Here is a 24,767-nt window from a genome sequence, read left to right as displayed (position 1 = left end):
CTCCCATATACATTTCCTCTTCCTTTATTTTTAGATCCCACCCAGGTTACTTCAGATCGAAACTCAAGACTACTGTTTGAGACAACTCCCCAGAAAATGCAACCACTCTCCAGCTAACTAGAAAATTATTATAACAAAAGGTAGTCTATTACAAACAATTCATTTAAAATAGACACATCTTTAAAAATACAATTCCATTTTTAATATTATTTGTAGCATAGAAAAACAACTAGTGTCTCTGCTTACCACTTCTAATAGTTGTGTTTTCCAAGAGTTCTGTCTGAAGTTGTAGTTCAGCTTCTCCAAGTATCTTTAGAACAGAATCTGTAGGACTTCTTCCCCAGACTTTTCTTGGAGATCCACCAGGATCTAATTTAATAACCTCTCCCACTGTATGTTCTAGAAGAAAAAGATATAAAAAAATTTCTTAAGGCAGATTTAAGATCTTCTATCCAACTGAGTGCTTCACAGGAAAAAAAGGTTACATCACAAAGAGAATATAACGATGGTGCTTAAAAATGGACCTACAGGGCTTCCCTGGTGGCGCAGTGGTTGAGAATCCGCCTGCCAATGCGGGGGACACGGGTTCGAGCCCTGGTCTGGGAAGATCCCACATGCCGCGGAGCAACTGGGCCCGTGAACCACAATTACTGAGCCTGCGCGTCTGGAGCCTGTGCTCCGAAACAAGAGAGGCCACGATAGTGAGAGGCTCGCGCACCGCAATGAAGAGTGGCCTCCGCTCGCCGCAACTAGAGAAAGCCCTCGCACAGAAACGAAGACCCAACACAGCCAAAAATGGATAAATAAATAAATTAAAAAAAAAAAAAATGGACCTACAGATTATCAAACTAAGTGAAGTCAGATAGAGAAAGACAAATATCATATGATATCACTTACATGTGGAACCTAAAACAATGGTACAAATGAACTTATTTACAAAACAGAAACAGACTTACAGACTTCAAAAACAAACTTATGGTTACCAAAGGGGAAAGGTTGGGGGGGGGAGGGATAAATTAGTAGTTTGGGATTAACATATACACACTACTATATATGAAACAGATAAACAACAAGGGCCGACTGTACAGCACAGGGAACTCTACTCAATACTCTGTAAAGACCCATATAGGAAAAGAATCTTTAAAAAAGTGGATATACGTATATGTACAACTGATTCACTTTGCTGTACACCTGAAACTAACAGAACATTGTAAATCAACTATATTCCAATATAAAATAAAAATTAAATTAAAAAAATAATAAATAGTCATCAACATAAAAAACCAAAACCAAACCCAAAAAAAGGACTTTCAGGGAATGAATAATAAATGATAGAAAAAAACAAAAGCAACTAATACTACTAATAATAAATATATCTAAAGTTGCCTTTTAAAACACTTATGAATTAAACTCTAGTTTTAGGGAATATAAAAATGGAAAAAACATAAATTATGTTTCTGTAAAATTTTTATTTGAGAAAAAAAATTATTTTAAACCTAAGATAATTAAGAATAATCTGGGGTAGTACAGAAATAGATAAACTATAAATTAATATTTTGCTTCTGTAAATTTCACTGAAGAGAATAGAAAAAAAAATCTTAAGATAAATGTGCATATGGATTAAAGGTAGAGAAAAGTATTTCTAAGAAAATTTGTTTTACCTTATTTATCGTAAGTAGACAACTGACACTTCCTTTTTGACAATAATAATTTGGGGTAAACCTTTTTACTAAAATTTAGCAAAGCAAAAACCAGAAAAGGACCTACTGAAGTTTGAGTCTTTAGAACATTTGATAATAATACATGAAGCATATAGGCACCTAGCAGTAACAGACAGGATATTATTACGGAGTGTAAGTCATATAAACTTTCAAAGGTGACCAAATACATGTTAATACAAATTTTTGTGTACTAGTCCATGAAAGTAAATTTCTGCAGATTAGCTGGTAATTTCAGTTTTGTTCAGGGAAAATGATTACCAATAAGGAACAATTTTTAAAAGGATAGTTAAGAAGGGTAAAGAACCCAGAACCGACCCAAAGCTTACAGCCACGTGGTGTTGGATAAAGGTGCCAAAGCAATCTAAAGGGGGAGGGTGGGAAATGGGGTGAAGCGGGTGGGGGGAAGGTGCAGAGCCAGCAGCCGGCTGTACACAGACAATACTGTGAAGAGCTCTGCTACAAGGAGGGCTTCAGAAATGGGAGCAGTGGAACAACAGGGTCCGAATGAAGAAAAGGAGGCCGCCGTGCAAAGGGCTTGGGAAAGAGGCAGTGGGGCCACGGGGCGCCAGCGCAGGCACCGGAAGGGACGCTGGGTTCCCATGTGCACCGCGACAGAGGTCAGGCAAGTACTAAAATGGGTGCGGGGATGCACTTTTATCCTCAAGGCTCTTTTCCGTAAGGTTCCACCACCCGGCACCACCCTCATCTCTCTTCTCCTCACAGCTTAGCTTCTGGAAGAGGCTCCTTCCTCAGCTGCCATGCGCTTCTTAATCCCTGGATTCTATTTCTGCCCCCAGCCTTCTAGCGACGCTGCTTTCATCAAGGTCACCATGTCTCTACCGACAAACTCAGTGCAGATATTCTAGCCCTCGTCTTGCTGTCTCTTTTTCTTGTAAATCCATACCACACTCTCAGTTTTCCTAACTCTGATGCTTCTTCATCTGCTTTTCAAAGTTCTTGCCCTGACAAACTTGTAGAAGAGTTTCCCTTGAAGCCCTTACAAGTCTGTCCTCGAGAATTTCTTACATATGTCTGATTTTATTATCTCTCAGTTAAGGTCTTCAGTTTTTGTCTAGATGAGTGCAACAGCCTCTAAAAACTGGTCTCAAGTACATCCACTCCCAGTAAGATAGAACAGGGTGACCAGAGTTACGCTATTGCCTGAATAACCAAAACAACTGGACAAAATATATAAAACATCAGTCTCAAGACACTGGACAAGAAGTAAGATAAGAGGTAAGAACATGGATCCTGGGAGAAGAGAAACAAACAAGACAACTCCTGTGACGGCCCCTCCTGCTGCCTTGGGAGTTTCCAGCTGCAGCTCAGGAGGGGGACCCAGGCAGAGCCCAGCAGATTCCCTGAGTTCTGGCGACAGAGCTAGGACCGACCCTTGGGAGACTAAGGCAGAAGAAAGAGAAGTCCAGAGACTTCCAGAAGGTAGCCTTGAGTATTCAGCAGACCACTGAAGGGAGCAAATGTGTGAAGAAATGACCTCAGGTAGGAAAAGAACCACGCGAGAGACTACAGGGAATACAGGACGTGAAACACTGCTTGTTTCCCACAGCCAGACTGGAAAATATCATAATTCGTGGTGAACTGGACACTCAGAAGGGCTTGCCCTCTGTGCTAGGAAGAATCTGCACTCTAGTTAAATGTGGCCCTGATCTCACCTAACAAATCTTAAAAACAGACATAAACGAATCAAACTGAGCCCAACTAACTTAACTGCATTCCAGAACAAAGCTCCAGAATAATTACAGAAACACAAAAAAACCTAGCACCCATCCAGGTAAAATTCACAATGTCTGGCATCCAATCAAAAATTGCCAATCATGCAAAGAAGCAGAAGAATAGGACCCATAATAAGGAGGAAAATTAACCAATGCAAATGGACTCAGAATGGAGACAGACATTAGTATTCTCACACAAGCACACTAATAAAGTTTTTATAACTGTATTCCACATGATCAAAACGTTCAGTACAGACATGGCAGATACTTAAACCCAAATCGAACTTCTAGAGATGAAACCCACAATATCTGAGATGAAAAATACACTGGATGGGATTAACACTAGATTAGGCAATGCAGAAAAAAATAAGTGAATCTGAAACTATCCAGAATGAAAGGCACAGGAAAAAAGAGAATCTTAAACAATGAAAAGCACATCAGTGAACTATGGGACAACTTGATACACGTGAGGTTGCAGCCCCGAGAGGACGGGGAGGCAGCACAGGAAAATACCTGAAGAAATATTGGAAAAGACGTTTCCAATCTGATGAAAATGATAAACCACAGACCCAAGATGCTCAGTGAACCCCAAGGAAAAGAAACATGAAGAAAACTATGGTAAGGCACTTCACAGTCAAACTGCTCAAAACCAGTGATAAACACAAGTCTTAAAAGCAGTCAGAGGACAACAGCATGTTATGGAGAGAGGAACAAAGGTAAATCTGATTTCTTGTCGGGAACAACGCGAGTAAAAGGACGACAGAGCAACATCGTTAAAGCACTCAAAGATGACACTGCCAACCTAGAACTCTATACCCAGAGAAGACAGCTTTTAAAAATTAAGGTATACAATTTTTAAATTTAAAAAAATTTAAATTATACCTTATAAAATTATATAATTAACTCTATTAATTTAAAAATAAGGTATAAAATTAAGTAAAAATCCCCTTCAATATACGAAAGTTGAAAGAATCTATCACCTGCATTGCAAGAAATGTTAAAAGAAGGAAGATGATACCATGGATACATAAATCTAAACAAAGAAATTAAGAACAGCAGAAATGGTAACTACACGGATAAGTACCATAAACGCTTTTTCTCGTCGTGTTTACACATCTAAAGGATGACGAGAGTTCCGACCCCTGGGAAGACGGAGGAATAAGCGCGCGTCGGCCGTGCCCCCCGCTGACACAGCTCTGAGGACCAGGACCGGCGCAGGAGCAGCCGCATGAGGACGCCGAGCAGCAGCCAGCAGCCGGGTGAGCGAAGAAGACAGGAACTCAACGCACCCCCGGCAGCCGGTACACTCCGTCCCCCTCCCGTTTTCCCCAGTCAGACACCCACGGGAGGGCACTGGGCTGCGGACAGAGGAAGCTCGAGGAGGGGCCTTCCACTCTGTCTCAAGGGCCGGGCCGGGGAACCCTGATGCCTGGAGAGAGGGAGAGGGTGAGGATCTCTCTCTCCTCCCTCCGCTGCCTCCTTTCCAGCCCCCAGGCGCCGCCACGGGTAATCAGAACCCAGAGCCCGTAAAGCTGGGGAGAGGACGCTTCTGTCCTGTTTGGTGGAGACGTGGTGCCCAGACGGCGGGGCTGTTTCCTCCGGCTCTTGGCCACCCTGCTCCAAGCACAGGGCAGAGTGAGGTAACCAGAGCCTCAGCTTTCTGACCAGAGGACCAGAGACAGAAAACACCAGGGAGACAGTGCAGACAAAGGAGCTCCAGAAGGCAACCCCCTGAAGTTGCCTGCTATTACCTGCGCTCACCTCCTGTGCACACGTGGATCTGATCCTGTGCTGCGTATCAAAGACTGAAAACTGAGCCAGCGAACCGAGGACCACCCAGGTCCCAGACCAGCCGCCACGTGGTACACAGCCGGACAGGTCAAGCAGCACTGCCAGGCTCTGAAACAGGAGCCGACACTGAGAGCACAGGCCACAGAAGGCAGGTGGGAGCTCAGGCCCTGACGCTAACTGGGCCGACTGCAAAACTATCAATGTTCTCCATCAGATGTAAACAAGACCAGAACCTTGCAAGAGAATGTTCAGAATGTCTAGGGCATAAGTCAAAATTACTCAGCATAAGAAGAACCAGGAAAACCTTAACTCTCTCAGGAGGTGGCTACTAGCTGCCGACAGCAATGTAACACACATGCGAGAATGATCTAATAAGGATTTTAAAGCAGTTGTTACAAAAAACGCCCCAGGAAGCAATCATGAGCACTGTAGACAGCAAAGGAGAAAGAGAAAGTTGGAGAGAAGAAAGAAGATATAAAGACAATTTTATGAAATTACAATGTCAGTGTCCCTAAAAAAAAACACCGTACTGGAAACACGGCCCCATGAGTACCTTTGCACAGTGCCTGCTGCTGCTCCTGCGCAGCAGTGTTGGAGTGGAGAAGTGGCAGCACAGTCCCTGCGGCCTGCGAAGCCTAAGCTATTTCCTACCTGGCCGCGGACAGAGCCTGCTGCAGGCATGGTCCGCTCCAGCTGCGGCTTCTCCGTGCTCTGGGCCCGCTCACCCCTCCCTCCCCGGAGGATTCGGGGATTCTCACCTTCACGTCTGCGCTAGCTGCATCGGCTCCCCAGGGTCCCAGGCTCTCCCCCACGTCATGGGCTCAGGGCAGCTCACGCGTCTCACCCCTCAGCACACCACGCCATCCAGAAACCACCTCCTGGCGACTGACCAATGCCCTGACTCGCACTCTGCTCTCAGGGAGGGGCTCTGTCTCAACCACTGTGGTGTCCTCACTGCTCAGCAGTGTGTGTGGCAGGTAGTGGGACTCAATACAGAACTGCTTGCTGTGGAGCCTGTGGACTCTTCTCCAACACCAGAAAGAATTCTACCAAAGCGGTCCATCAGAAAACTCACGTAGAACTGTACTTACTTAGCTGATGGGCAGACCGGCCCTTTAGAAAGTGAGCCTCCTGCGAGCATGTGTGTCTGTTGGTTCCCTGCTGCACCTCCAGAGCCAGGAACCATGCGAGAAACGGGCAGCGGCTCAGGAATCATCGCTGAGCAAAGGGATCACTGCGTGAGACCCTCTCGACACCCCTGCTCAATGCCGACGGGCCCTTCTGAGTCTTTGCTGAAGTTCACTACTCTGATTCTCACCAAGAACTACCCCTGTTAATAGGTGACTCTAACGTGGGAGAAAGGCCTAAAGTGCAGTAACACAATTTAAACGTGCGCCGCTAGTTCCTGCTCTCACGCTACAGACTGTTGTGAAAAACCCTTGCCATGTGAAAGCTGAATCGTCTTCGCCACGTTTCACCTATTACAGAAACCCTTCCAGCCTCTCTCAGCCCCTCTAAGCGCGCCAGGCCGCACCAGGCAGGACACGAGTGCGCTCATACGCACTTTCAGTCACAGAGAAGGACGTGTCCGGTGCCAGTTCATCCATGGGAATCACCAGGTGGCCTCCAGCCTCCCATTTCTTGCGATCCGACGAAACCGATTTTTCTTTTTCCTGCTCTTTGGCGTCTTCGTGAACAATTACTGCACCGGTTTCAGAGTGACTCTGCTTTCCGTTTTCATCTTCTTGAGCTTTAAGATTTTGATTTAATCTACGTAGTATTTTGCGCTTACTCTGAAACAGTTAAAATGTTGTATTTTAATAGGTATACGATTAAGTAAAATGATTGAGAGAGAAAATTTGAAAATTGTACCTACCGAAATAGCACTGTTAGCCTTCTGCATTTCTTCTGAGGTTTCTTGGGCATCAGTCAAACTTCTGTCCTTTAAACATAGATAGTTACAGAGTAAGAAATAATGTTATTTTAAAAGTCCACCTTAAAATTTTTGATATTTTTACTTTTTGTTTTCATTAACATTTCATGCTCCTTGTGAATTTTTTTATTCCTGTAAAATGTTAACACAGCTTTCTTCATTATCAGCAATGAGAAATAGTTACATATTATCATTTAATAGATGTAATATATACTAGAAGAGCCAGTTCTCAATTATTTGTCATATTTTTGGATTGTTTGATCACATATTTAACTATATTCTCTTCCTCTTTGGCACCTGATTCTTGGTAATTTTACATTTACTGTAGAAATTTTAAAAATTCATATACTCAGAGCTAGGGAAGTTTTGATGGATGAATAATTCAAGACAGGCTGTGTTATTTTGAAGCTGTCTTTATGTTTCAGGTACATATATTCTTATTAAGCCATACTACTTACTAAACATAATTGAGAACTGGCTTTTCTCCCTAAGCAAAGAGTAAAAATAAAGAGTTCTGAGTCCTTGGTACTAACGATAAAATAAATTTTGTTTTTTGATTAGTATAATCAGAGTAATCTAGACGATCTAGAATTTGTAAATATATGAAAAGAAGAAATTAGTAGTTATGAAAACTGCGAAAGCAAAGGTATCTGGAAGACTCAGGGCAAGGAAAAGCGGTTCTCAAAGTTTTCAGGAAGTGATATTTAGCAAGAAGACACATAAAGAAAAACCATTTAGTTACATGGATTACCTCAAATATTATTAAATAGTAGTCAGTTTTAAAGTAATACATGTAAAACAGACAAAGAGCATTTTACCCAGTAAAGTGGCAGGCATTAGCAGTCGCTACGACCAGAGAGGTGAGCAGCTACGTGGGATGTGAGACTGGGGACCGGGAAGGGCCCGCACAGGGGCATCTGAAGTTGGAGTGAACAACGCAGCACACGCTCGTTACCAGAGAGAAGAGAGACTACACCTGCTTGAGCAACAGTGGCTTCCTATATCAAGTCCTTGAGGGTGACCAAGGCTGGTATTTCCCACTCAATCTTATTTTCAAGATAAACACAAAGGCTGTAAAAGACTGGTGTGCCAATAACGTCAGTGCTGTCTGCAAAAACTTCGTGAAATTCAACAAATAAAAGGCACAGACTTCAATGACCAGGAAAGGACAGAATCAGGGTAATGTGTAATATGACTCAGGACTCTTCCCTCTGCCTATGGAGCTCTAGGCTGAAATTCCACACCATGAGCCCCTTTCCCTGAACCTCAGAACAGAGTTTTTCACATTTCAGAGAGATGCCCGAAACATACTTCCAAGTTTAAACTTTCTACTTGCCCACAGTTCTCTGTTTTACTATCCATATGACATGATAGATTCAAAAGTAGAAGGTTAAAGAAATAATTGATGAATTAAGGGCAATTATGCTGAGTCCTCTAACATTTGCTATGCCAAAAAGTTGTAAATACATGTACACGTCCTGGACACTATTCCCAGAGTTAAGTAAGTACCAGAGAGACATTATTTTTTAAAAAAGTGAACCCTTGCTAATTGTGAGTGCTAGGGTATAAAAATGTTTTCTGCATTGTTTTTCATACATTTCTATATATTTTTTTGTCCAATAGTCTTTTAAAGTAAAAAGAGAATCATTTCAATATATTCTTACCTACCAGGTGGTCTTAGATATAAAACCTAAGACCAGTGAGGCTCCAATATTCAGAGTAAACCACACATGAAAATCTTAAGAAGTAATTTTTTCCCTAGAAAAACCTAATGGGACATTAGGAATTAATGTAACTTCATTAAATTTAATCCTTTTAATAATCTTTTGACTTGGAGGAGTTCTAGATTTTACGAAACTTACCATACCCACTTCTTTCAAAGCAGAAGTCACAGAAATAACAGGTCTCATCTGTTGCTTTGATGGAGAGCCACCTGTTTCCTGCTGTCCTGAAGGTGGAGACACATCAGAGTTCTTTATTCCTTTGGCCACCAACTGTAACAAAGAATGTAAGTACATTGGGGAATTTATATTTGCATGAAGAGATAAAACGGTGTATATAAGGTCACTGTCTATACACTCTAACCACAAGGAGTTTTTTTCATTCCTCAAGTTTTGTTGTGCAAGGCAATGTGCTAGGTGCTGGGGAAAGATCAGCGAACACAGAGAAGCATCTCTGGCCTCACATGTAAACCTAATCATGCGCCACGTGGTACTAAATAACTCCTTTCCATTGCATTAACAGTGTTTCACAAACAGCCTTCCAAAAGATTAAACATTAGTCCTCTTACTCTAATTTTAACCCATTATAAAATTTGGCGAGAAGAAGAAAAGATTATTTACTAATCTTATACTTCAAAAAGAAACGCTTCTGAAAATTCTACAAGTTTGGCACAATCTTAAAGTCTGAATATCAATCACCCAACATGAGAGCCCTGATTATAAAATTGTCAACATAAATAAGAAAGAAAGAATTGAAAAGTACAGGAAATAAGATTTACTTCACTAAAGATACCATTTGTTATATTCATATATGTTTTTGCTTTTATCTTGACATTTAGACTCTGTAAACAATGTGAAATAATGTTCTGAACTTTCAGTAAATATAAGGAAATGGCATTTCGCAGTATGCTCACAGGAACATGGCAGCAAGTCACTCCCAACTTCTATCTCTTCTTCAAACCAGTAAACAAGAATTTCTTTTGAGGAAATACCAATATTTCAAATGCAATATTTATTGAGCATCTTCTAAGCATAAGATAGTAATCCAATTCTAATATTTAGTTTTCTGTACTTTCATTTTACACCAGTATCTATTTTGCTCAAACGGAGATGGAAATAGCTAACACACTATTGAAGGAGAAGAACTAAGTTGGAGGAATGATACTACCTGACTTCAAGACTTACTAGAAGCTACAGTAATCAAGATAGTGTGATACTAATGAAAGTACAGCAAACAAATCAATGGAACAGAACAGAGAGCCCAGAAATAGAGTCAACTAACATTTAACAAAGGAGCAAAGGCAATTCAATGGAGAAAGGACAATCTTGGTGCTGGAATAACTGGACACCCACAGGCAAACAAACAAACAACCTTACACCTTTCACAAATATTAACTCACAATTGATTACAGACCTACATGTAAAACTCAAAAGTAAAAAACTCCTAGAATATAACATAGGAGAAAATCCAGGTGACCCTGGGTTTGGCAATGACTTTTTAGATACAACACCAAAGGCACAACCATGAAAGAGAATTAATAAGCTGGTTTCATCAATATTAAAAACTTCTGCTCTGTGAAAGACATTGTCAAAAGAATGAGAAGACAAGCCACAGACTGGGAGAACATATTTACAAAAGAAATAAAAACAAAGGACTGTTAATCAAAATACACAAAAAACTCTTAAAACTCAAAAATATGAAAACAACTCAATTAAAAAACAAGCAACTACTGAGCCCACGTGCCACAACTACTGAAGCCCGCGCGCCTAGAGCCCATGCTCGGCAACAAGAGCAGCCACCACAATGAGAAGCCCGTGCACTGCAACGAAGAGTAGCCCCCGCTCGCCACAACTAGAGAAAGCCCACGCATAGTAACAAAAACCCAACACAGCCGAACATAAATAAATAAAATAAATTAAAAAAAAAAAAGGGCAAAAGATCTGAACAGACACCTCACCAAAGAAGATACAGAAAGCAATGAAGCCTATGAAAAGATGTTCCCCATCGTATGCCGTTACGGAACTGCAAATTAAAACAAGGTAACACCACTGCACACCTACTATGGTGGCTAAAACCCACAGCAGTGACAACAACAAATGCTGCTGAACGATGTGGAGCAACAGGAACTCTCAGTCCACATGGGTGGGAACGCAAAATGGCACAGCCCCTCTGGAAGACAGTTTGGTGGTTTCTTACACAACTAAATATACTCTTACACCATACAATCACAATTGGGCTCCTTGGCATATACTCAGATGAGCTGGACTCTTATGTCTACACAGAAACTTGCACACAGATGTTTATAGAAGTTTTATTTGTAACTGCCAAAACTTGGAAGCAACCAAGATGAATGGATTAAAAAACCAGTACATACATGGAAGAGTATTCAGTGCTAAAAAGAAATGAGGTATCTAGCCATGCAAACACAAGGAGGAACCCTAAATGCATATTCCTAGGCGAGAGAAGTCAGTCTGAAAAGGCTACATCCTTTAAGTTTCTAGCCATATGACAGTCTGAAAAAGGCAAAACTACAGAGACAGTAAAGAGATCAGTGGTCGCCGGGGCTGGTGAGGGAGTGGGGGTGGTGGGAGGGATGAGCAGGCAGAGCGCAGAGGGCTTGCAGGGCCTGAAGACACCATATATAATGCTATAATGATGGATACATGTCATTACACATTTGTCCACACCACAGGAGGCACAACACCAACCGTGAACCGTACTGTAAGCTATGAACTTTCGGTGAGGGTGTGTCCATGCAGGTCCATCCACTGTAACAAATGTAACATCTAGTGGGGGATGTTGATAATGGGGTATGCATGTGGGGGACAAGGGGGTACATGGGAAATCTCTGCACTGTCCTTTCAATTCTGCGGTGAACCTAAAAATGCTCCAAAGAAAATAAAGTCCTTATTAAAAAAAGAAGAGGAAGATGGAAACATTGCTTTAATCCCACAGTTCAGCACTGTTGAAGTACACTGATATTTAATGTTATTATAAATAACTTAAAAAAAAATCGAGAGCTCACAAAACTGAGTATTATCTCCCTGAAAAATTATATAGAAATGTTTTAAAACTTTGATTGTCTTATTACCATAGAGTATATTCAAAAAAGTATAAATTCTGAGGAAATATAAACATACTCCAATTGGTTCTGATCAAATAGCAGCATTTTTAGGACAGGTATGTTACTTCCCTAGATGATTATTTTGAAGGAAACAAATTAATCTGGGTGTGCAAACTGCCATTTTATTTAAATCAGTAATTACTGATGGGAGAATTTGAGAATTATTTGAGGGTTACAGCTCAGTCAAGTTAGGAAAAAACCCAATATATTATAGATCAGAACTAATTGCAGTAAGCAATTTTCAAAAAAAAAAAAAAAAAGGAGGAAAAACCAAAATGATGACGAAGTGTTTTCTCTGAAAGGATTATAAACTAGAAGAGAACAGGGAACACATGAATCAATCAGCATGCTGCAGTGAAATAAAGTGGGCAGGTGCATGCTCAATGCTCTGGGGAGGAAGGAACTCCAGACCAGGGAAAGAGCGTGAGGTCGGGCAGCCCCGCACACAGCCCCGCGAGTGCACACAGGCAGGAGGGGCCCACAGCTCTGGCGCACCTGCCCTCAGTGTTTCTTAGCCTCTCTGGACCTCAAATCTCTCTAAATTGGGAATGCGGTACTCACTGGATTAAATGTGTAAAGCGCACAGCTGTGTGCCTAATAAATAGTAGTAATTATTATAGTTCAGCAAACATTTATATAGTTTCCATTAAATAGGGTTATTTGCCTTAAACACTCAGAATCCGGTTTCAGTCCCTGACGAGATGAAGACATTTACACAAAGCAAGTTTCTGATCTCTAGAGTACAGCACAGAGCAAAACCCTCCCATCAGTGCAGAATCAGAAGTGAAAGTGTTAGCACCGTATGCAAAGGTTTTATAGAAGTCAATAGGAAGCAGAAACCTGAAAGACAAATACCTTACATTACAAATTTTTAAAAATCTAAGATAAAAAAGTGATCAATAGAGTAATTTAATTGTATGAATAAACAAGAGTGATAATATGAATTTAACCAATTTCACTGAAGTAAGAATAGCACCAACCTCCCTTCTCAGCCTCTGATACAATTTTCATTGATGCTTATAGAGACTATCTCAAAAGTCATTCCCAAAATCACTGGTCAGCTGCCTAGAATAATAACATTAAGGAAACTCTTAATAAAAGAAAAAAAAAAATTCACCCATATACCCCTGCTCTGGCTAATTGCACTTCATTTATCTATAGTTCTTTTTAATGTTTATCCACACACACACATAATTCTTATACAATTTAAACAAGGCACTGGCACAACTCTCTGAAACTGGAGATATGTGACCTAAGAAGAATTTAAAAACCTCTATGGAATACTTAGCAAATTTGTCCTTAGTTAATGGCAAAAGTCACATATAAAGGGATTGAAAACCCTTTATTTTGACCTTATAGTCTTAAGTTGTAAAATATATTACAGACATTCCTATATTAGTCTCAACCTTAAGAGAAACCTAAAGTAACAGAAAAAAAAATCTGCTTACTGATAAAGTGCTATGAGTTAAACAGGGCCTGAGACCAATGACAATCAAATCCAGTCCAGCAGGACTGGGCTACGACATGGGAGATTTCTGTTAAGTTCTCTGCACGCTACTCATCTTTGAAAGGAAATCTTTTCTTTTAATCAACAAAAGGCATTTTAATGAAGAAAAAGTTTCACACATGACTATTGAAATTCTACTCCATAGTATATTAACATCTGTCTGGCTGCCATACATATGGCTAACGACAGGTACAGACAGAGTCTCTAAGATATCTGATCCACTGTGTGAGAAAGTCATTGGCACCTTTATAAGAAGGATCATCTGCAGCCTTCAGGAAATGCTTACGTTCTATAATCAAACGTGTACTAGTCTCTCCCCGGGTCAGCTAAGCTAAACATACCAAAAGAACCTGAGATAACAAACAAGCAAAGAAAGATATATGAAATCTAAACCAAAGAACAAAAAAGCAAACAGAACACCCAATTTACTCTTAGAAATACTTTATAACAAAACTAATTCAGTTATTGAAAAATTAAGGGTAATTCAGGGTAACTACTGAGACGTGGCAACACCTTTATAAGCCAAGGTAACACACATCAGTAACTTACTAGCACAGGAGAACTTGGGCCTTCTGTGTAAACATCATGGATATATTATTTTTAGCCAGAAACGTTAATGTTATTCAGTATTAACCAGACCTTGAGATAGAAGATAATAATGTATCTTTAAATTTGTCAAAAGAGAAAACATTAGATTGAGCTTTTAGTTCAGAAAGATGACTGAATATGGTAAAACAACACAAAAATTAATTAAATTAAGAAAACAAAACAAAGTTTCATAGAAGAAAAAACTATAAAACTTCAAAACAAAAACCAAATAACCCAATTTTGTTACAAATTGATCACCTGGTTATGTCTAGAATACCTACTTCATTCTAACAGTTCTTCAAAATTCAAAGTTTAAAAAAAAAAAATTGCAATAGAAATAAAACATTGACCTGAAAGTTTCATAAGTCAGGTTTAAGAAACAAATTGCTTTAGAAGATTTTTTTCCCTAGCTATTTTATCACCGGGTTAATAAATTCAAGACTTTCCCATACTGCTTATATTTCCCCAAAAGATTTTTAATTATCACTGTAAAACTCCTCCTATTTTATCTGTCAGTTTTACTATTTGCTGAAAAATTAACCAGCAATGCCACCTAATGACAAAACTAAAAATTTCACCAAATACTGAGGCCAGGTTTATAAATACATGGAATTATAAGTTTAGCTACTCTTGAAGTATAAATACAAATACTATTTCATCTCTATATGCTGAATGACTAGTAAGATTTTAATGTATATTAGAAAAATATTATTAAATGCCCTGATTTAATATTTTGAGTACAGAGCAACTTCACACATAATTTTATGTAGCCTAAAGATACATCTTGGTCAAATTTTAGCAAATTCATATTTAACTTCTCAAAACCTTGTCTTTGAAGTACCAAAAAAATAAAAGTGTTTGTATCTGAATTTTTTTTCTGAACTAGTACTACTGTAATGCATTTGTAAGTATGTCTAAGAATAAGAACATGCCAAGGTAGCCAGAAGGGTAAGTGTGTCCACCCTGGTGGAGGCTTTATAGGCCTATGTGGCAGGTCTAAAGAACACGACAAAGACAGAACACAAATGAATACACAAGAAAGAGTCCAACGCAATTAAGAAGAAACTCATACTCAAAATATAGTCTCTGAATTTCCCTAATTCTATTTTTCACTGAATTTTAGATTACTAAATACATTGCTACCGTTTTAAAAAACTGAACCTATCTTCCTTATATGTTTTACTCACAATATGAGCATATACGCTGGCTGGGAAAACCAACACTATTATTTGGGTGGGAAAACTCTATCATCACACATGAAAATCATTCTCCATTCTAAAGTCCTATTTAGTACTACAATTTTTACCATTAAGTGTGCCAAAAAGAAAAATTTATAAAATTGGGTATACATGCCGAAGAATCAGAATAATTAAGGCAGTGATTTTTACTGTTTGTTAGATAAAGGATACTCTTGAGAATACAATGAAAAATACGTGGTCTTACTGGGTAAAAATGCATCAACAAACATACAATCAAACCTTTAATGAACATTTCCGGGAGCGGAATAATGCTAAGCCCAGCCTGAAATACCATGTGAGCCACTCCTGAGTTAGAGTAGGTATAGACATATAAGCCCTATAATACATCTAGCTTGTGCTAAATTAGACTTCCTGTTCAAACAATTACTTGGTAAAATAACTTTTATCCACTCTTGTAGATTAAACTGGACCTAAGTACTTACACAGTGAAGGTTATTTTTCGAGGCAACATTGAGACACAACAACATTAGAGATGGATGAGGCAATAAAGGCCCCCAAACATTAAGGCAGTCCCCCAAGCAGGTTAATTATCTGGCAGAGCTGAGACTAGACCCAGGTCTCCTGACGCCCAGCCTGCCGCTGTCCTCACCGCTCCAGCACGCGTCCTCTGTGCACAACTCGGCACAGCATGAGCCACAGAATTCCTGGTGAACTCACTGCTGCTGCTATTTGCCAGGTCCCATGCGGAGCACGTTACACAGTCAATCTGTTAAGGTTCTTTGGCTGAAAGCAACAGAAACTAACTCTGGAGGAAGGAGATGGGGGGGATGGAGTTGGAAGAGAGGAGGGGAGGGGGGAGAAGAGAGAAGAGAGCTGTAGGCGGATCACAAAGCAAAGGGAAGCCCGCCACGAGAAGAGAACAGGAGCCGGGGTAGCTGCATGGATCTGGCAGCAGAAGCTCACTCCTGGCTTCACCAGGTTCTCTCGCTTGATTAAATCAACTCCAACTTCCAACCCGCTCACACTTCACGCCCTGGAGAGACTCCAGCTGGTCCACCTTAGATCACCGGCCTGTCCCTCAGCTGGGAGAAGCCAGGGCACCTTGTTCGACGGTCTTTCCAAAAGTGCACACAATGAAATAATTCTCCCAAACAAAAGGGGGCTGCTTGCCTGTTGGACCTCAAAAGCCAGGCTCACTGCCACAGTTTAATTAACGTTGCCACCGTAAAAACCTTTGTGAAGACACATGAGGAAATACAAAGTTGTGCTGCACTAGAAACTAGTATTATCTATCAGGAATACAGACAAAAAATCTGTCATTTGTGTGCACTTTAGAACTATCTAAGACAGATCTACCATTAAAATTTAAAAAAATTTACACTGGTTTTACATGGCTTAGAGAGCCAAGACTTCTAAGGGAGCTTTTCCTGGGCTGTACTATAAGCATGTGGTTGCTCGTGCAAGTGTACTGGTGGGTGTATGAGGTCTAGGGCAGCCTCTGGCAGAAGAGGCCGGGCTCCAGCTGCCATTTGAGGAGTCAGAATTGCTACTGTGCACGTGTGCAGCTGCCCAGCAATAAAGGTCTTACGATAAGAACGCAGAGCACCTGCTCAAAGCCAGACCACCACTGGACACAGTCTGTAAAGTACACTTGCTGGAACATAACACCTAACAGTGCTTCCAGAGGTGCTCCCCTTCCCCTCCTCCACCAACTGAGTACCCTCTGCTCCTGCTGCTTAGGGAAAGTCAGCTTGATGCTAGGAAGACCATCAGAGGATTCCTCGGCATAAGTGGAATCCTGATTCTCTCTGATGTTCTTGAATCCTTTGACGTCAAACATATATTTCAGAGATCTCTGGAACTCTGTTAATATCCAGTGAGACTTGGCTCAGAGAGCATTATTCCAAAGTGACCTCAGGATGTGTCTATTTAGATGGATGAGATTAGATGGCAAGACTAAGGATAGAAGATTCTGAGGTAGCCAAGTTGGGGAGTGTGTCCACCCTGGGGGAAGCTTAGAGGCCTGTGTCCAAAGAATGGGACAAAGACAGACATGAAATACACAACAAAGAGTGAAATGCAATAAAAGAGGAAGTCATCATATTCAAAACACAGTCTCTGACCTAACCAAGGAGCAGACTTTCACCAACATGCCGCCTGAATTGATGTGAAGAAGTGTGCAGACTGTGCACCAGGCTGTGACAGCTTAGATGACAGGGGTCAGGACCTCATCCAACAGGCAGGACAGTGAGGAACAAGCGATGGAAAGGAAGCCTGCTTGGGGAACTGCGCTTTAGAAAACCATCATACAAGATGTGCTCAAGACCACGTTTAAACATGCTTGTGGGCTATGTTTCAACCCACCAAGGGCAGATTTTGGGAAAGAAATATAATGACAAAGCTCATGCTTGTGTTCTCTGAGATATACTAACTTGAGCCATTAGAAGCGTAACATTCTAAATCACTAACATGAGCGGTGCCTACGTGACTGGGAGAAAAGGAAACATCTCCCAGTGATTAAGGTGCTATTCCAGGGTCCCACGTGCCAACCACAACGTGAACGATGACACAGCCATTCGCTCCACCTTGTGTGAGGAACCATACAAGGTGTCTATACAGGCAGCACAGTGAGGGCCTCTGCATGCACACTGAGGGGAGGGATGCAGAGCACTGACCACCTCTAAGACTCCAGGGTGTCGCCATGCAGGCTGCTGTCATCAAATACTCCGAGGCCCCGTGCAGTTCTGCATAATGGATCACATTCTTAAAATAAGGCTAATGTGCACTAAGCATAAGCTCCTCACTGTATTTAATGGCTACCTTACTCTCACAATCGCCTTCATGTGCTATGCAGATGGCCAGAATGGATTATTAAAGACTAAACTATAACGTAGGAGGGGGCGATGGCCCTTAAAGCTTGCAACTGCGATCCTGCAGCTGAACACAAGGATGACAGCAGCAGGCTGAACCCAAGGAAAGTCGATTAAAAAGGATACACAGGCAGTTTCATACTGATTCACCCTGATAGAAACTGCCCCACTATGCAAATCAGCAAAGGACGAAATGTTTCTGCTTCCTGGGCTCAAGAGAACAAAAGCAGACCGTTCCCCACTCCACTATACAGAGTCCACCAAAGGTAGGCTCACTCTCATTTCCACATTAGGTAAGTTTGAAAGGATTCGGCTAAGAGGACAAATTACTAGCTCTGACTATGAAGAGGAGATATTTCTACTTCTGACAAATGTGGTTGCTACAACGTTCTCTTGCAGAAGAGGCAATAAGTTAGCACAGCAATTATTTCATACTCACGCCCTATGCATGCTATGTCTGAAACAAAGGAAAAGAAAGGGGGAAATATGCCAGAGGGCAGAGAGCAGAAGAAAAAAGAACTAAAATCCTGCAGACTGTGGAACAAAAACTACATTCACAGAAAGACAGACAAGATGAAAAGGCAGAGGGCTATGTACCAGATAAAGGAACAAGATAAAACCCCAGAAAAACAACTAAATGAAGTGGAGACAGGCAACCTTCCAGAAAAAGAATTCAGAATAATGATAATGAAGATGACCCAGGACCTCGGAAAAAGAATGGAGGTAAAGATCAAGAAGATGCAAGAAATGTTGAACAAAGACCTAGAAGAATTAAAGAACAAAAACCTAGAAGAATTAAAGAACAAACAAAGAGAGATGAACAATACAATAACTGAAATGAAAAACACACTAGAAGGAATCAATAGCAGAATAATGGAGGCAGAAGAACGGATAAGCGACCTGGAAGACAGACTGGTGGAATTCACTGCCATGGAACAGAATAAAGAAAAAAAAATGAGAAGAAATGAAGACAGCCTAAGAGAGCTCTGGGACAAAATTAAACGTAACAACATTCACATTATAGGGATCCCAGAAGGAGAAGAGAGAAAGAAAGGACCTGAGAAAATATTTGTAGAGATTATAGTCGAAAAGTTCCCTAACATAGGAAAGGAAATAGCCACCCAAGTCCAGGAAGCGCAGAATGTGCCAGGCAGGAAAATCCAAGGAGAAACACGCCGAGACACACAGTAATCAAACTGACAAAAATTAAAGACGAAGAAAAATTACTGAAAGCAACAAGGGAAAAATGACAAACAACATACAAGGAACTCCCATAAGGTTAACAGCTGATTTCTCAGCAGAAACTCTACAAACAGAAGGGAGTGGCACAATATATTTAAAGTGATAAAAGGGAAGAACCTACAATCAAGATTATTCTACCCAGCAAGGATCTCATTCAGATTTCATGGAGAAATCAAAAGCTGTACAGACAAGCAAAAGCTAACAGAATTCAGCACCACCAAACCAGCCCTACAACAAATGCTAAAGGAACTTCTCTAAGTGGGAAACACAAGAGAAGAAAAGGACCTACAAAGAGAAACCCATAACAATTAAGAAAATGGTAATAGGAACATACATATCGATAATTACCTTAAACGTGAACGGATTAAATGCTCGAACCAAAAGACACAGGCTTGCTGAATTGATACAAAAACAAGACCCATCTATATGCTGTCTATAAGAGACCCACTTCAGACCTAGGGACACATACAGACTGAAAGTGAGGGGATGGAAAAAGATATTCCATGCAAATGGAAATCAAAAGAAAGCTGGAGTAGCAGTACTCATATCAGATAAAATAGACGTTAAAATAAAGAACGTTACAAGAGACAAGGAAGGACACTACATAATGATCAAGGGATCAATCCAAGAAGAAGAGATAACAATTACAAATATATATGCACCCAACATAGGAGCACCTCAATACGTAAGGCAACTGCTAACAGCTATAGAAGAGGAAATCGACACTAACACAATAATAGTGGGGGACGATAACCACTCTCTCACACCAATGGACAGATCATCCAAAATGAAAATAAATAAGGAAACAGAAGCTTTAAATCACACAATAGACCAGATAGATTTAATTGATATTTATAGGACATTCCATCCAAAAACAGCAGATTACACTTTCTTCTCAAGTGCACATGGAACATTCTCCAGAATAGCTCACATCTTGGGTCACAAATCAAGCCTCAGTAAATTTAAGAAAACTGAAATCATATCAAGCATCTTTTCTGACCACAATGCTATGAGATTAGAAATGAATCACAGGGAAAAAACCGTAAAAAACACAAACACATGGAGGCTAGACAATACGTTACTAAATAACCAAGAGATCACTGAAGAAATCAGAGAGGAAATCAAAAAATACCTAGAGACAAATGACAATGAAAACACGACAATCCAAAACCTATGGGATGCAGCAAAAGCAGTTCTAAGAGGGAAGTTTATAGCTATACAAGCCTACCTCAAGAAACAAGAAAAATCTCAAATAAACAATCTAACCTTACACCTAAAGGACCTAGAGAAAGAAGAACAAACAAAACTCAAAGTTACCAGAAGGAAAGAAATTGTAAAGATCAGAGCAGAAATAAATGAAACAGAAACAAAGAAAACAATAGCAAAGATCAATAAAACTAAAAGCTGCTTCTTTGAGAAGATACACAAAATTGATAAACCATTAGCCAGATTCATCAAGAAAAAGAGGGAGAGGACTCAAATCAATAAAATTAGAAATGAAAAAGGAGAAGTTACAACAGACACTGCAGAAATACAAAGCATCCTAAGAGACTACTACAAGCAACTCTCTGCCAATAAAATGGACAACCTGGAAGAAATGGACAAATTCTTAGAAAGGGATAACCTTCCAAGACTGAACCAGGAAGAAATAGAAAATATGAACAGACCAATCACAAGTAATGAAATTGAAACTGTGATTAAAAATCTTCCAACAAACAGAAGTCCAGGACCAGATGGCTTCACAGGTGAATTCTATCAAACATTTAGAGAAGAGCTAACACCCATCCTTCTCAAACTCTTCCAAAAAATTGCAGAGGAAGGAACACACTCAAACTCATTCTATGATGCTACCATCACCCTGATACCAAAAGCAGACAAAGGTACTACAAAAAAAGAAAACTACAGACCAGTATCACTGATGAATATAGATGCAAAAATTCTCAACAAAATACTAGCAAACAGAATTCAACAACACATTAAAAGGATCATACACCATGATCAAGTGGGATTTATCCCAGGGATGCAAGGATTCTTCAATATACGCAAATCAATCAATGTGATACACCATATTAACAAATTGAAGAATAAAAACCATATGATCATCTCAATAGATGCAGAAAAAGCTTTTGATAAAACTCAACACCCATTTATGATAAAAACTCTCCAGAAAGTGGGCATAGAGGGAACCTACCTCAACATAATTAAGGCCATATACGACAAACCCACAGCCAACATCATTCTCAATGATGAAAAACTGAAAGCATTTCCTCTAAGATCAGGAACAAGACAAGGTTGTCCACTCTAACAACTGTTATTCAACGTAGTTTTGGAAGTCCTAGCCATGGCAATCAGAGAAGAAAAAGAAATAAAAGGAATACAGATTGGAAAAGAAGAAGTAAACTGTCACTGTTTGCAGATGACATGATACTATACATAGAGAATCCTAAAGATGCCACCAGAAAACTACTAGAGCTAATCAATGAATTTGGTAAAGTTGCAGGATACAAAATTAATGCACAGAAATCTCTTGCATTCCTATACACTAATGATGAAAAATCTGAAAGAGAAATTAAGGATACACTCCCATTTACCACTGCAACAAAAAGAATAAAATACCTAGGAATAAACCTACCTAGGGAGACAAAAGACCTGTATGCAGAAAACTACAAGACACTGGTGAAAGAAATGAAAGATGATACAAATAGGTGGAGAGATATACCGTTTTCTTGGATTGGAAGAATCAATATTGTGAAAATGACTATACTACCCAAAGCAATCTACAGATTCAATGCAATCCTTATCAAATTACCAATGGCATTTTTTACAGAACTAGAACAAAAAATCTTAAAATTTGTATGGAGACACAAAAGACCCCGAATAGCCAAAGCAGTCCTGAGGGAAAAAAATGGAGCTGGAGGAATCAGACTCCCTGACTTCAGACTATACTAGAAAGCTACAGTAATCAAGACAATATGGTACTGGCACAAAAAGAGAAATATAGATCAATGGAACAAGATAGAAGGCCCAGAGATAAACCCATACACCTATGGTCAACTAATCTATGACAAAGGAGGTAAGGACATACAAAGCAGAAAAGACAGCCTCTTCAATAAGTGGTGCTGGGAAAACTGGACAGCTACATGTAAAAGAATGAAATTAGATCACTCCCTAATACCATATACAAAAATAAACTCAAAATGGATTAGAGACCTACATGTTAGGCCAGACAGTATAAAACTCTTAGAGGAAAACATAGGAAGAACACTCTTTGACATAAATCACAGCAAGATCTTTTTTGATCCACCTCCTAGAGTAATGGAAATAAAAGCAAAAATAAACAAATGGGATCTAATGAAACTTAAAAGCTTTTTGCAAAGCAAACTAGAAACAAGACAAAAAGACAACCCTCAGAATGGGAGAAAATATTTGCAAATGAATCAACAGACAAAGGATTAATTTCCAAAATATATAAACAGCTCATGCAGTCCAGTATTAAAAAAAAAACAACCCAATCCAAAAATGGGCAGAAGACCTAAATAGACATTTCTCCAAAGAAGACATACAGATGGCCAAGAAGGAAATGAAAAGCTTCTCAACATCACTAATTATTAGAGAAATGTAAATCAAAACCACAATGAGGTATCACCTCACACCAGTTAGAATGGGCATCATCAGAAAATCTACAAACAATAAATGCTGGAAAGGGTGTGGAGAAAAGGGAACTCTCTTGCACTGTTGGTGGGAATGTAAATTGATACAGCCTCTATGGAGAACAGTATGGAGGTTCCTAAAAAACTAAAAATAGAATTACCATATGACCCAGCAATCCCACTACTGGGCATATACCCAGAGAAAACCATAATTCAAAAAGACACATGCACCCCAATGTTCACTGCAGCCCTATTTACAATAGCCAGGTCATGGAAGCAACCTAAATGATCATCGACAGACGAATGGATAAAGAAGATGTGGTATATATATACAATGGAATATTACTCAGCCATAAAAAGGAACGAAACTGGGTCATTTGTAGAGACGTGGATGGATCTAGAGACTGTCATACAGAGTGAAGTAAGTCAGAAAGAGAAAAACAAATATCGTATATTAATGCATATACGGGGAACCTAGAAAAATGGTACAGATGAACTCATCTGCAGGGCAGAAATAGAGACAGATACAGAGAACAAACAGCAAAGGGGGAAAGCGGGGACTGGGGGGAGGGTGGTGGTGGTGGGATGAACTGGGAGCTTGGGATTGACATATATACACTAATATGTATAAAATGGATAACTAATAAGAACCTGCTGTGTAAAAAAATTTTTTTAATGAAATTCAAAAATTCAAAAAAAAAAGAAAGGAGGAAGTAAAAAACACTAGAATTAAAACATGATTTAAACAGCATAACAATCTGAAGCCAGGTAAGACTGGGACCAACAGGCCAGAAGATAAGTACCAGATAACAGTAATTATGATTTGGGAGGAAGATGAGATACCCTGTGACAGTTACTGTCTCATAGTCAAGACTTGTTCATGACGTGGCAAACAAGACGAGAGTTCTCCACTACTGGACTCTGGAAACTACAGAGAAAAACGTAACTAGCGGAGGGTGGAGAAATCAAAATTGCTGGGAGGAGAAAACGAAAGGGAACTATCAAAAAACCCTTAGACTTATTCTGATTTCTGGAGTTCTGTCTCTTTCACTCATGCTTCATAGCTAAACGGTTCTTTTTCATTAGGAATACGGTAAGAGAATCTCGCTGTATATGACATCAACGGGTGGATTCAGAAGAAACACAATCATATTAAGAGATACACAAAAGACATCTGATAAAACACCGAAACACAAGTCTGATAAAAACTGTAAAACCCAGATGTAAAATTATATTCCTTACTATTTTACCATACATAACAGAGAAATGACTAAAGTATTTCCATTAAAGACAGGAACAAAAGTATTATCCCCATTACTATTTAACTCTGTCCTAGAAGTTCTGGCCAATGCAGTAAGAATAAAGTGGTAATAAAAGGCAAAACTTAAAGAAAGCAGGAGAATTAGGCGTACTGCCTAAGAATACTAAGACTTCGATACCTGACGGGCACAGGTTCCTATCCCTATTCCATACTTCCTGAAAATGTGACCTCATCTAATTGTTTTATCCTTTCTTTATCTGCTTTGTAAAGTCGTAAAGAGTAAGTGAAGCGATCCATGGGCAGTGGTTATAATCTGGCTTGCATACAATAAACAATTATGAACGGTAGCAATTAGTGTTAGGATGTATATCATGACTGCTTGTCAGTGATACTGTTGCATGCTGAAACCCCTCAAAATTGGTAGAA

The 24,767-nt window shown here is 39.8% G+C and overlaps 1 protein-coding gene across 12 annotated transcripts in view; it reads right to left on the bottom strand.

Moving 5' to 3' along the window:
- NEK1 (NIMA related kinase 1) overlaps positions 1 to 24,767 on the bottom strand; it is a 223,059-nt gene that overhangs the window by 57,084 nt on the left and 141,208 nt on the right. For all 12 annotated transcript variants that reach the window (XM_082468835.1, XM_082468834.1, XM_082468832.1 and 9 more), the window contains 4 exons: positions 9,041 to 9,172; positions 7,122 to 7,187; positions 6,810 to 7,038; positions 247 to 399 (listed from right to left, as the gene is read on the bottom strand). In XM_082468835.1, the coding sequence (XP_082324961.1) occupies positions 247 to 399; positions 6,810 to 7,038; positions 7,122 to 7,187; positions 9,041 to 9,172 (580 nt within the window). The remainder of the gene's footprint in view (positions 1 to 246; positions 400 to 6,809; positions 7,039 to 7,121; positions 7,188 to 9,040; positions 9,173 to 24,767) is intronic.

This window comes from Balaenoptera physalus (assembly GCF_965194825.1).
Source record: "Balaenoptera physalus genome assembly, chromosome: 7".
In the NCBI taxonomy this organism is placed as follows: Eukaryota; Metazoa; Chordata; class Mammalia; order Artiodactyla; family Balaenopteridae; genus Balaenoptera; species Balaenoptera physalus.
This window is presented reverse-complemented; position numbering and strand designations above follow the sequence as displayed.